General features: G+C 37.8%; 1 protein-coding gene across 4 annotated transcripts in view; it reads right to left on the bottom strand.

Annotated features, from left to right (window-relative positions):
• Nucleotides 1-10,674, bottom strand: part of LOC110023916 (CSC1-like protein RXW8) — a 52,881-nt gene extending 42,207 nt beyond the window's left edge. For all 4 annotated transcript variants that reach the window (XM_020723765.1, XM_020723683.1, XM_020723841.1 and 1 more), the window contains exon 1: nt 10,036-10,674. In XM_020723765.1, coding sequence (XP_020579424.1) covers nt 10,036-10,319 — 284 coding nt within the window. In that variant the 5' untranslated portion in view covers nt 10,320-10,674. The remainder of the gene's footprint in view (nt 1-10,035) is intronic.
• Between the last annotated feature and the right edge of the window lie 3,596 nt (nt 10,675-14,270).

Here is a 14,270-nt window from a genome sequence, read left to right as displayed (position 1 = left end):
GTAGCAGGTAGAAACAGGAATAGTATAACATGTTGTACAGTAGAGTAGCAGGTAAAAACATGAATAGTATAACATGCTGTATAGGAAGAACAGTAGCAGGTAGAAACATGAATATTATAGCATGCTTGTACAGGACAGTAGCAGGTATAAACAGGGAAATGAAGTGTTGTAAATGTAAAACAAACATGTGTGCCCGAGAGATCCGCTGTTTCTTAAATATAACAGGCTGAAATGCATCACAAAAGCAAAGCCTAGAAGAAACGTTGTCCAGAAAATCCGAAGAAAAGTGTGATAACGACTCGTGACAGAAAACTCGAGAAAATCAACAGGAAAGACTCAAGTAAAGATTCTCAAAATTTAGGAGAAATCTCAAAGAAAAGAAAATAAATACGAGTGCTCTGTCCAAAGCTTCGATAAAACAAAAAGTTCAGGCAAAGGGTGACTGCAAGCACTCATATAGGGCTAGGCTCAGATATATGTATATATACTCGAGGGTCCACGAAGGCTACTCGGTCACCCGAGCCTATAGAACCCGTCACTTGTCTAGAAGTGTGTCCTGAACCTCACCTAGAGGGCTACTTCCCAGCCTAAACAAGTATTCGTCAGGTGGACAACCAGTTTTAAAATGTTTTTTTTAAGTTATGTTTTTTGACATGCACATAGGTCTCAAAAAAAAAAGATCATCAAATTTTATTTTATAGCGAAAAATATATTTTTATATATATATTTTTTAAAATAAGTTTTAACATTTTTTTTTATTGTCCACAAATCAATTACGCTGTCGGGCGTGGGACTGCCAACTACCTGAAGAGGTTCGAGCCAACTCCCGTTAGACTTATGTCGGTGAAGGATACCGTTATCCTATTGTTCATCAAATACCTGGATCTTGATGTTATAGGATAGGACATCTTTCTGCTCTATCTTCAGTATGTCTTTATCATCACCACAAAACAAACTACTTGCGACCTTGCTTGATGATTTCACATATAGCAAAAGGCTAGACGTGGACACTTATGCGTCGGACATAAGCGTCGAAAACCGAACCAAGAAGCAAGGAAAGAAAATAACAAAAATGAGGTGAGAGAAAGGAGGCACTGATCCATCTAAAACACCGAAAAGAAGAATAGATCAGTTCTCAAAACTCCTATCGAAAAGACCTGGAAAGTAGAGCCCAAGTCTTTCCTAACAAACACACAGGGCTACTTTGCGCTGATTTTTCAAACCCCAAAGACGTAGGATTAATCAAATGAACCAAATGCTCTCCCAAATAAGGCTTGCAAATCCCACCAAACCACAAGCTGATATCAAAATCTCCCAACTCCCAAATTAATTCATGGTCTCACACATCAAACAAACACGAAATTTTTCCAATGCACTGAGGTGTAAGACCTACAGCCTGTATCGGTAGAGAAAGGAAGACAGCTACCAAGATCCTCGGCCCAAGTGAGGTAAAGCCAAGAAAATTCACGGGTAAAAGCCAATATCAGCACCACCTAGCTCCAAACCCGAATAAACTCCCACAGGTGACTCACGGCCAAGGCAAAGATGAGGCTCACGGCTAAGGCAATCCAAGGCCAAAAGGGGCTCACGGCCAAGGCAACCCGAGGCACAGAAGGAGAGGAGGCTCACGGCTAAGGCAAACCAAATCAATTATATGAAGATATTTGATACACATAGGAGAGTGAATGGAAAAACCCTCACAAAGCCTCCAAACCAACTCCAATTTCACCAAGTAGAACATAAGGAAATTTGTTCAACCCATTCTTCAATCAGCTCACTTTATAGATAGGGCAAATACATACATTTAAACTTGACTCATCAATCAACACCCAAGCCACTTCGTGTAGGAGGAGCCAAACAACCCCAAGGGATTGCCAGCAAGCTCACAGGTAGGGGTAGGAACTAAAGCCAGCAAAATCACTCTCAAACCACCTCTCGGGTAAGAGCAATCAATCCCAGGACACAACAAAAGGGTAGAAAACATCTTTATGCCCTCAAGACGTCAAAATATAAGACTACCATATGTTTCGAACAAGAATAGCTATGGAACTCCTCCAAATCAAAATAAATTCCTCCACAATATGTATATTTAAGCCAAAAAAACACTCACGAGATGCCAAAATCGAGCCCAGCAAGGGCCAAAGCCAAGCCAAATGATCTACCAAAAAGCTCACGGGTAGGACTAAGAACAAACCAAATCAAGCTCCCAAGCTACCTCTTGGGTAGGAGCAGAACCAGACAAAAAAAAAACCGAGCCATTCAAGGCCAAAACAAGGTCAAACAAGCAAAACCGAGCCCATCCACCAAACCAGCTCTCGGGTAAGAGCCAAAGCAAGTAAATCCGAGCTCCAAGGAAAGCTAAAATCAAGTCATTCAAAGCCAAGACAGAGTCCAAGCATAAATTAAAACCCAAGCCTTAACAGAAATTAAAATCCCAACCATCTTAAGGTAAAACTGAGCCAACCCAAGCCAAGGAGCAACCCACATGTTTTTGAAATATCAAGATATGAAGCCAATGTACATCTCAAATAAGAACAACAGCATAGAGAATATATTTGAGCCACCAACCTAACTATTTCAAGCATGAAACAGTTCCCAACAAATATTTGAGCAAAAGGATGCCCCACAAGGAGCTAAGCCAAGCCATCCAAGCAAGTTACAGGACTTTCGAAATTAAATAATTTTTTCTCATAACATGCATTTCGAACCAGGAAAAACCACATGGAGCCAAAATCGAGCCCCCACATGTGTGAAAGACCAAATAAATCTTCCAATGCCTCATGCTAGATAAGAATAAATGAAAAAGCTTCATGATACATATCCTAACATGCTTGCAAGAGGAGCTAACATTGTCTTAAAGCCATATTTCAACCTTCTTATTCACAGTAATGAAAATATGCCACAATTTCATCTCAAGAAAGTAGAGAAAAGAGGAAAAAAACTTATATCATGCTATATTTCCACCATCTTAAGCAAGTAATCAAATCCAATCCCTAGAACATGCTCATACTTCCATCTCTAGATGCTGGAGTAACATGCCTTTCAAAAATATAAGTGCAACACTGAGTTAAAATGTCACATTATCCATTTTACCAAGCTAACAGAGACTCGGCATAGAGCAAAACCAAAAATAGGGCAAGGCACAAAAGGGGAAAAGGTACCTCCTTGAAGCAAAAAGAAAGTAACACAAGAACTCTAAACGCACTCCCCAGCTTCAATTACTCCTCCAACAGCAAGAGGAAACCAATTCAAGCACCAGAAAATTAAAGAAGTGAGTGAGAAGGAAAAATGACAGGGTTTTTTCTTCCTTAGAAAATTTTCAGCATCTTTAAACGCTCCAAAGCAGAGTTTCATATAAACCAGAGAGAATGAGAGCGAATGATTAGGGGATCGCATGCAGATCTCCGAAGGATCGAGAGAGACAGAGGATATGATCCTCGCAGAGACCACGCTCTGCGGAAAGGAGGATCGAGAGCAGACGGGATAAGATACCCGTAGAAAAATAGGATACGGGATGGGCGACTGCGAGAGGCGAACGCGGGAATGAAATCTCCCAACGACACTAAGAAGGAGCGGGCCAGGCAATCGAACGAGCCACGCTAGAGCAGAGGTAGGCCCACAGATGCGAAAGAATAAGGCGGGGAGGGAGTAGATTTAGGTTAGGGATTTTAATATAAGTTATCAATTATAATAATAATAATAATAAAATATTATTTATTATTATAATGAACACTTAAATAGGTATTTTCCCCAAGACGCGCCGTCATAATGAAACGAGCGACCCCCTTAAGTAAAATAGATGTTCCGGACGCATCGGCGCAGTCCGTTTCATCATCCGGAGTCGTCTGGGCAACCTCGTCGTCAATCGGGTTAAAAACGCGTCGTTGTCCGAATCCTATCAAGATTTCGGCTCGAATTCGATTAAACAGGACAGTGAAGAGCGCAGCGGCGCTAAATCAACTAGTAAAGTCAATCCTAAGGCCGACAGTCCTATAGGCTTGCTCCCTGAGTTCCTTCGGAGTAGCCTTACCTGCTAGGCAATAGCGGTCAAGACTATCACAGGGAATGTCAAGTCGAGCAAAGTAAAGTCCGGAATTGCTAACGGGGAGGGCTCCTTCACTAGTTTTCTAGGAGTGGTCGGCATAAAGGTCCTACGGCTAGATTATAAGCTACTAAGGAGAGGAAAACTACACCTCGACCGAAAGCGAGGTCAACAGTATCATTATTTAGTATTCATTAAGAAGACGTGTCATGCACTATCGCCTATATAGGATGTACCAATGATCACAATCTTCAATATAAAAATATCTTATAGTACATAAAAAAATAAAAAAAATTATTTTTAATGCTCAAGACATGAAGCTAAGGTATATTCATGGATTGTACTTTAATTTGACCCATCACAAGGTAAAATGGAAAACTAGTAACTTTCACTTTGAAACTCTAAACTCAAGTAATTGTCTATGTATCACAAGTTGTATAATGTACCTTACAAAGAATCCTGTATCAATACGCTCCTAAAAAACTATGATTTACATTATGTTGAAATAATCTTAAATCAATAGTCAACATGGGCGGAACTAGCCTTTTTTTTTTAGGGGGGTAAATTGCCCCCTAGACCCAGCATGGGAGGGGATAGAGCAAAGAAGGGTAAAGTAATATTTCAGGAGGGGTAAAATAGATATTTTAGGAAGAGCAAAAGATCAAATTACCCTCTCATATAAGTAAAAATCTAAAGTTAAGGGGGCACAATTGCCCCTTGGACCCTACCTAGGTCCACCCCTAATACCTTTTTATCTATAGCAAATTAGCAATCTGGCAAACAATAGAGAACATATTTCCATCTACAACAATTTAGTAATTCATGAACATCTTTCTATCAATAGCACTCCATGGAAAGTGGCTTTCCATCTACAGCAATTGCGTAATCTGTAAACATCATTACATTTTTTGCTATATAGTAAATTATTGATTTTTAAAATAAATGTCTGATTTTTTTTATATTTGATTTCTGCAAAAATAATTAATTCTTAATTTACATACAACTTTTTATCTTTTTTTTAATACATAACAAGGGAATTTATGAGAAGGGTCCTTTTGGAAAGAAGATGATGGCAGTTGCCATAAATAAGCTAATGGTTAAGAAGCTGATAACTCCAACGCTAAAAAATCAATCTAAAAAATTTAAAAATAAAAAATTATATCCTAAACATTAACAAATTATGATGAAATATTGGACAAAAAAATTTCAAAGAAAATCAGCAACAAAATAAATGACAGCAATGCTCTCATTCCTAATTCAACCATCTGCATAATAAATTGAAGATAACTAGCTATTATTCCAGTAGAATCTTATTTCATAGTATCCTTGAAATATATAGGTTTTGTTGCTCAAAAAGATAAATTCTTAGATGTCCTCAATGCAAATAAAAAGAAAAATATTGCTTGGATAGTACGATCGAGGATATTATATCATATGCTATGGTATGAAAATTGAAATATCCAGATTGCATATTGTTAGAAATAGACAGTGGTTAGAACAAGCATTGCCATTGTCTGAAAAGATCTGCCACTTGATTATAAGCTTCTAACATAGATTATAACTTATTATCAGTCAATAAACTCGAGACAGAAATTGTGTAATAAATTTCTTAGATATCTTTGTCAGTCTTCACACTTATGACCTAAACTCAAGGAAGATAATTGTTAGTATAAAGATGTATTTAAAAATTCTACCTACTAAAAAAAGATGCCACAAGTAGGGTACATGCTCAAACAATAAATTTTTATTCGTTAAAAGTCCCACTTCAAACTTCAAATAAACTTCAACTAATGATGGACATATTTGGCTTAGGCATTATCAGCTCAGATGCATAAACTTTACTTGCCTTGAAAAATTAAATCATTCTCTATCACCCAAAAAAAAAAAATGTAGAGGATTTTCATTGTCAAATTCACTGCATGGTAAAACAACCTCATAATTTTTATCCCAATCAAACTTACAAACATTCCCAAACTTTTGGTTTTAGTCCATACTAATGTATGGGAAGCCATTAAGAGTTAAAAATGTCTTTGAAGCTAGATAGTTTGATTCTTTCATTAACAATCCTAACCATATTTGACTTTCTTAATGAAAGAAAAAAATTCAAATTGGGATAAATTTTAAGCATTTCAAAACATGATTAACATTCAATTTTAGTCTAAAATCCAAGTCACAAAAATTGACAAATACTTCGTTGTTGTCTCAGAAAATTATCTCCTTATTCAAGATATTATCCACCAAAGCTTGTGTCAAAGCCTTTCAATAAAATGGAATGATTAAGACATATTAAGTAAAAAAACATATGTATATATCTTAGAAGCGAGTAGATCACTAATGTTCTCCACAAATGTTCATAATTATCTATGCGGGAATAGAATATCCTCCATGCAAAATTTTGAAACACTTTTATGATCCCTTACCTATTAATTTCCCAATATCAAAATAACTTCTTATTTTCCATAAAAAATATTTAAATGTTTAATCTATATTTACATTCATTCTCAACAGTAGAGCAAAATTAGGTACTAACGAACATCATTATTGGATATTCCCAAATTAAAAAGGTACAAATAAAATTCCTCGATCACTAAAAATTTTATAATTCTATGGATATAACTTTCTCGAACAATAACCTTAATTCTCCAAACCTAAAATTAAGCGGGAGGAAATTCAAGAAAAAGAAATTCAAGGTTATAACGTATATTGATCATACATCATGTTCTCTCATAAAACCCATTGGAAATGAGCATTCTTTTTTTCTTGTCATTCAATCTACTGTAGCCTCATCAAAGTCACAAACAACCTTATCACCCTATGGGTGCATTTAACTTACTAAATTCTCATCAGCAATGCAAACTCTCTAATCATTTTGTTAATGAACTCAACCTATGCAGATTAAGATTCATGTCTATACTAGGAGCCCAAAAGGGAAGGGCGGTGATCACTGCAATACCGAAGTTTAACCAAACCACAATGAGAAAACAATATTATTGTTGAATTTAAATAGGAAAGTATAACCAAATAAACAGGGATAGAAAATTACAATAAAAACGACACACAACACGCGACTAGGATGAATCTGGGGTGATGGCGGTATCTGTTAGGGACGTGAAAGGGCTGATTGGTGTGACGAAAGCAAGGGGATCTTGGTAGCAGCTAGAGGAAGTGCGAAACTGCAGGGAACAACAAGTGTGGTTGTTGTCCTGGGCAGTGGCAGCAAGGAGCTGGGGTAGAAGTGGCAGGAACAGCACGGGTTTGTTTTCCTGAGGTGCTGGAATGGGGGAAGATAGCAGCAGGGTGATTTTCTGGTGGCGGTGGCAAGTAAGGAAGAGGAAAAGGCAGCTGTACAGGTTGAACACCGCAGCAAAACAATAACTTTGTGCAGTTCTGGGCAGTGGCAGCAAAGGAAAGAGGCAGTGAGTGATGTGAGAAGGATGTGGAGGGGATTGAGGAAGGATAATCACCATCTCAAAAGCGAGATGTATCAATGAGAAATCATTGATGGCAAGTGAGAGGTTCAGCTTCATAGTCATTTGTATGCTTCAAGATATTATTATAATCCATGATTTAAAAATGTTGAGAATTCAACTAAGTCTGAGATTAAATTAAATTTGCATCATTTTATGAATATGTTGATACTTGATTCAACTTAGTGTGGGAAGGAAAATATGCAACTTAACCTCTTGAAAAATAAGGAAGGATTTTGTGGACTGCAACAAGCTAAAAATAGAGTAGTAAAACATTCTCTAAGTAATTTTTAACATTTAATGAATATAATAAAGAAACAAACTTCCTATTTTAATTATATATATTTTAAAATTTAGTAGAATGTTGAATTCAAATTAGTGATACCACTCCAAAGCTACAACAATTATTGTTTTAAGTATTGGGACTAAAATATTTGTCATCCGTTTATGAGCAAGTACATACAATCAAATTCATACTAAATAAAAAAAGAGAGAAATAATTTGACTGCATTAAGGATGAACTTGCCGGTTTATATTATATATAACAAGAGAATAAATTAAATCAAAAGATTTTAAAGGATGATGAAAATCTCTTACTTTGTAACGGCATGCTATCATATGATAAATAGTATATGGATGACAATAACAAAGCAACAACATTTGATTTGTAAAAAGAGAACCTCAATGTTAACTTCTTTGATGCGATAGAAGCACAGCCACCACAAGTCAACTAAAAATAAATAAATAAATAAGATAAACACAAAAATTTATGTGATTGAAAATTTAATTATCAACATAGTTGTTCTTTTATAAATTAACCACCATTTTTTATTTATTGCTAGAGATTAGGAATGATAAAGATGAAAAGGAATGAGAGAATATGGATAGAACTGAGGATGAGGGAAAAAAGAAAGCAATTTGTTATACAAATTAAAGATTCAAATGAAGATCCATTGTGTTGAGAGTGATGGGAGTTTTTAAATTTAGAAGTTTCAATGTTGATAATATGTTATTTTTTTACTTAGTGGAGGACAGTATGATTGGTATTAAGAGACTTGCAATAAACATTTGAATTTATTTTAGTTATATATTTAAATTTTGATATTGTACTTGATATCTTAGCTTACTTTGATAATTTGACATCTATATAAATCTCCTTACTTCATGATTTGATGTTAGGATATTAGCATGTTACTTTTTTTAATGCTATTTATTACTTCTTACTTTTTTAAGATGGTTATATTTTAATAAACATATTAATATGGGAGGATGTTAATATAGTATATTCCTCACTTCACACTTCAAAATGTATACAATATTTTTTTCTTTGTATAATTTTTTACAGTGAGGCGGGTGAGGTGTAAGATTTACGCCTCACCCCCACAATGAAAAATGCCTTAATAACCGATAGCACAATTTTTAACATTGATATGTCAATTTTACTTCCAAATTAAATATTTTCAATGGAGAAAAAGGATTCATGTAGCCAACCCCACTTAGTGGGATAAAGGTTTTGTTGTTGTTCTTGTTGTTGTTGCATTATAGGATGCATATTCCAAGCTTGGTGTTCATGCCCAAAATACCTAAGTTTAATTTTCATCATCTTATTTTCAGTTAGCACTAATCCTATATCTTTATTGTAATACTTTCTCACTCAATTCTCTCAAGTTTTATAATGCAAGCATGTTCTTGATATTCACTTAATGAGACTAAGTGAAACTTTTTATATCTATCAATATGTTTCAAGATATATATTCTTTGATTGCAGAGTGTTCTTGACGCACTTAATTTCTTAACCATCTATCTTTACTCTAAATTTTATAATCCCTTATTACAACACACCAATACATCTCTTTTTTTAATGTATGATTGGTACCAACATATTTTCGAAATCATTTTTTTCTTATGCATTTAGCTAATTTCTCTATTATATTTTCACAACTCACCAAATCTCAACATAGATCTCTGATGGACCTAAAGTTTAACCATTATGTATTATCATGAACATGAATTCCAACTTCTTTTAAATTAATCAATCTATAATATACTTCATGGTTTTTTTTTTTCTTTATAATTATTCCTTAAAAGTCTCGTTTAACAATTTCTCAATATATAATTTTCAAATTTATTTAATTTATTTATCTTTAATCAAGGTTACATTATTTTTACTCTTAACGCACCTAATTTGAACAGAGTTTTTAGACCTTCTTGTCAATTATTTTATGATATCAGTTCCTTAATAGCTAAATTGCAGTACAAATCAACATAGTCTCACATGAACTTTCAGTTCTGAAAAGAAAGTTGATAATAACAAAGTGAATGTCTTTGAGCATGAAATGGCTAAGCAAGTATTCCACAAAACTTTAACGTTCTGAATGTAAGTTTTAACAGCTGAATTGATGAGCCATCCACTGTGCAAGTAATTTTCGATAGATCCATATCCAGGTTTAACACCGAATTTGACTGTACTCAAAGGTAACTTTAGGGGTAGAAATTAACACAGCAAAGTGATATGCATTCAGATACCTGAAAACAATCATCCTTAAAAATACAACAGCATCAAGACCAACGGATGCCAATATCTCATCTTCGGTCGGTCCCCATGCCTCGAGTATCCAAGCCGGAGTAGGCAAAATTCTGCCAATTTTGAAGGAATCATTGCTCTTCTTCCGCTCCTGCGTCAGAGTACTCCGCCCAAAATAAACATATAAATTTGAAGGCTGCTTCCTGACCACCGAATATAGCGAGATAAAAAACACGCAGAGGCCGATGTTTATGCCAGCGGAGGTCAGTAGAGCGTCAAGTTTCATCTCAATCTACCGCAGAGAACCTCATGTGCTTAACACCAAAGCAGCCTCAAATGGGGCGGTCGATTTCTACTTAGGGTTAGGGCAAAGTCCGAGATGGAAAGTATGCGGGCATTTAGTCAAACACTCAGAGGGCTTGCGCTGATAGGAACGCTGGAACAACGGAGGAAACCCTAGATAGAGGAAGGCGTTCCTGGCTGTGGCCTTTGGAAGAATGAGGGCCGGAATGCCAACGGATTGACAAGCGCGCCAGTTGGGGTCTTGCGGGGAAGCTGTAGGCCCCACAATTTCATTTTGGCACGCGCGCCTTTCGCCTATTGGACCGGTAGGTCCCTCTAACCGTTTTTGGGTCGCTGTTTGAAATCGACGGCTGAGGTTGTCCCCGTAAAGCAATTACAGTTAACTGCTTTGAGCGAAATGGCTTGCATGCTCCCCGGCCCACTCATCAGCGGGAAAAATTATTGTGCAGGATGTCTGGCGCTCTCCGATCACAACTGCACATAAATTCAAGTCTCTACCATAGTGTGTATCACTTTTATTATTTTTTTTTTTAATGAATGATGGATGACTGTGATCAGAGAGAGCAAGCAGTGTGCGCTTTACGTGCGCTCTCCGTAAGCAATAAGCGCTCTGGCAACGGGATTTCAATCTAATTTTAAGTAAATTTTGAGAAATATTAAATCAATATTAATGCGTCCTAGAAATTTCGCGGTGATAGAGTAATAGATTATAGTCTTAGTGCACACTCAGATGAAAATGAATCAAGCTGTGATAACACCATAAGTTTTTACGTGAAAAACTCGTAAAGGGGAAAAATCATTGGGTCTGGCCAAGTTGCCTAATTATAAAAATCCACTGTAAGTTGATGATTACAGAGACCCCTTGTCTCACAGATGGGAAAGGGTTACTAGATTTTCCAAAGTACAATGTCGACTGACGACGTCTAGTCAGCAGTGGTTGACGGAGGTCGACGGTGATCGACGGTATCAAACTTTCAATATAACTTACTAAAATATTACTCGAATTATAAGTCAGGTGAGCGGTGGTTGTCGACGGTTAGTGGTGGTCGATGGCGATCGACGATAACGAGGATGATATTGGACATGAGATCTTTCTCAAAGCTTCTAGTTCTCTCTCCAGTCTCCCCCCTTTCATGTGAGGGGTGAGGCTCTATTTATAGTGTTTTGAGTGCAATTAATGCTGAAATATGAACCATTTTGATCGGACGGTCCGAGAGCTTCCCTTGATCGGATGACGTTTGATGGACGTTTGAGTGCCTTAAAGATGTCAGAATTGAGCAATCTTAGGCCCGTTGGATTCGTCTTGTCGAGACGCTCAATTCAACTATAAACTTGCTAGATTCAACATCCGTTTGACCTTTCAGATGCCTTCAGAAATCCTCCAAGTGTGGTTAATGATTTGATTCAGGCTTGATTTGACTCGGATTGGACTGACTTTTATATCATTAGGTCCATCTCATCGAGCTGATCAGTCTTTTATATCATTAGGTCCATCTCATCGAGCTGATCAGTTTGACTATAAGTTTGTTGAAATCGGAGCTCTGGATGATTTTTTATCAAGATTTGAATGTTCCTTGCTTAAAATATAATGTTGCCTCGAGATCTGTGCATGCCTCAAGATTCGTGCTAAATGATGAGCATTTGTTAGTGGCGTATCAGTTGCCCCCCTATTTTTGGGTGAGATCAATTTCACCGTCCAAAAATATCAAGATGCATAGTGTCACGTTGGCATTTTTTATTACAGGTTTTGTGATAAATAATTACAGGTTTAGTAATAAATGCTCCTAAAAGCATTATTCTGCTTTCATAATCCGATTATGTGATGAAGTATAATATTGCCTTTGCACGGGAACTCGGAACGCCAAACGAACCCACGGGAGATGCAAATAGCAGGAAGCGGAAGCCGCATGGCTCGGCCGGGAAGCCAAGGGTCCGGCTGTAGGTAATTATTTTAATTTTAGCAGTAAAGAAATATATATAGATATATTGCTTTGCCAGCTTGTGCTAATCTTTTAATTTGGTTTGATAATCCTTTTAATACACGCATAAGTAATATTACCTTTTAGCATAATGGATTATGGGAATGTCAAACGACGGAAACGGAAGAAGCAAAAGCGGAATCGGCGAAAAGTGCTTGAGCCGAACTGCGGGAAGCGCAAATCGGATGGAAAGCTCGAAAAAGTTTTTTTTATATATATTTTTTTATTTTTTTTATTAATGAGCATTTAATGGCCCCATCTATTTTTTAGTCTATAAATAGGGCTAAAGGAGAGGGAGTAGAGTTATCGCGGTGTATCATGACGACGCATCACCGCGGCACGACGCAGCGGCGTGATGTGTCGCGGCGATGTGTTGTGGTGGTGTGTCGCGGCGACACGTTGAGCGTCACGATGAAGCGATGAGGCGGTGTGCCACGAGGTAAGTGGATCTGTTGTGGCGGTGCGTCGCGGCGGGGTGTCGTAGCGACGCGTAGCGACGCGAGGCGTTACGACGTGTGCCGCGGCGAAGCGTTGCAGCGGTGCGCCGCAGTGAAGCGTTGCAAAGGAACGTTGTGACCAGGTGTCGCAGCGGGGCAATGTTGCGTTGCAGTGGTGTGTGGCGGCAAGGCGTCGGCGCGAGGCGATGCATTGGGGCAGTGCGTCGCAGCGAGGCATCGCGGTGACGCGTTGCGGCGAAGCGTCGGGACAGGGCGTTGCGACAAAGCGTCGGGACAGGGCGTTGCGGCGAAGTGTTGCGATGAAACGTTGCGGCTAAATATTATGGTGAAGTGTTGCGGCAAAGAGTTGCGGAACGTTGCGGTGAAGAGTTGTGGAACGTTGCGATGAAGAGTTGCGGTAAAATGTTGCGGTGACATGTTGGAGAATTGTTGCGGCGAAACATTGAGGCGGAGCGTCAGGCAGGGTATCGCGGCGAAGCTTTGCAGCGGGGTAGCCTTCTGAGGTCTTTGAGTGGAGACCTTGTCAACCACTTGCTCTCATGAAGTCTTTCTAGTGAGGACTTCGTCCACAACTAGCTTCACATCGAGACTTGCTTCTTGGGCTCGTCTTCCAGGGGTATGGTAGCTTCTCATTGAGGCTTGCCCCTTGGGCTTGATTATGTAGGAGTACCATATCTTCCCGTCGAGTCTTGCCTCTTGGACTCGACTTTTAGGGGTATGGTAGCTTCACATCCTCAAGGATGACTCATTGAATTGACATCCCCTAACCTAATACGTTGTCACGTCATATGCGGAACAACACGGGAAAACAAATAGCCTCTGAAGACGTGGAATAAACGGTAAATACAAGGGACGCTTCTAAGAAACTTATTTCTAACTCTTTTTTTATTATTATTTTGAGGGTTAAATCTCGGAGAAGTGCATAATGTGCAATGAGTCTCTAGTGCACTGGACTTATAAAATAACATGCAACCATTCACGTAATAATCAATCTTCTTTGTTTTCAACCCTCACTTGAAGACCAACTTTTTCTTCCAGTATAAGCCTTCTAGAACTATTTTTTTTTATGGATTAGCCTTTTTCAGCAATGTTGCAAACTGATTGAAGCATTCTTAAGATATATTAAACTCTATTTTAATTTTTACCATTCTAAGGGTTACAGATAATGCAGAATGAGAAGTGCATCCCACCCACAGTGGCCTTGGTGCAGCATTCAATAGATCATAAAAAAGTTCAACCTTCTGATTTGATGTCTCTTCTTGCACTTATCTCATGTAATGCAGCGTTGTTCTATCAAAGAGCATCTCTTCAAATCTACTTGAGTGAAATCTAGGTGGATGATAATAACTCGTCGAAGGAACTAAGCTGAATATTCAAGATCAACCTCCTCATGCTAAGTCCAAATCAAGTCATTAGGCTGAAAACCCCAATAAATTAAATCATATCTTACTTGGTCAGATGTTAAGTGTGCTCAATTCCTGTGTTTTGAGCATGGAC

The sequence above is a fragment of the Phalaenopsis equestris genome, unplaced genomic scaffold, assembly GCF_001263595.1.
Source record: "Phalaenopsis equestris unplaced genomic scaffold, ASM126359v1 Scaffold000002, whole genome shotgun sequence".
Taxonomy (NCBI): domain Eukaryota; kingdom Viridiplantae; phylum Streptophyta; class Magnoliopsida; order Asparagales; family Orchidaceae; genus Phalaenopsis; species Phalaenopsis equestris.
This window is presented reverse-complemented; position numbering and strand designations above follow the sequence as displayed.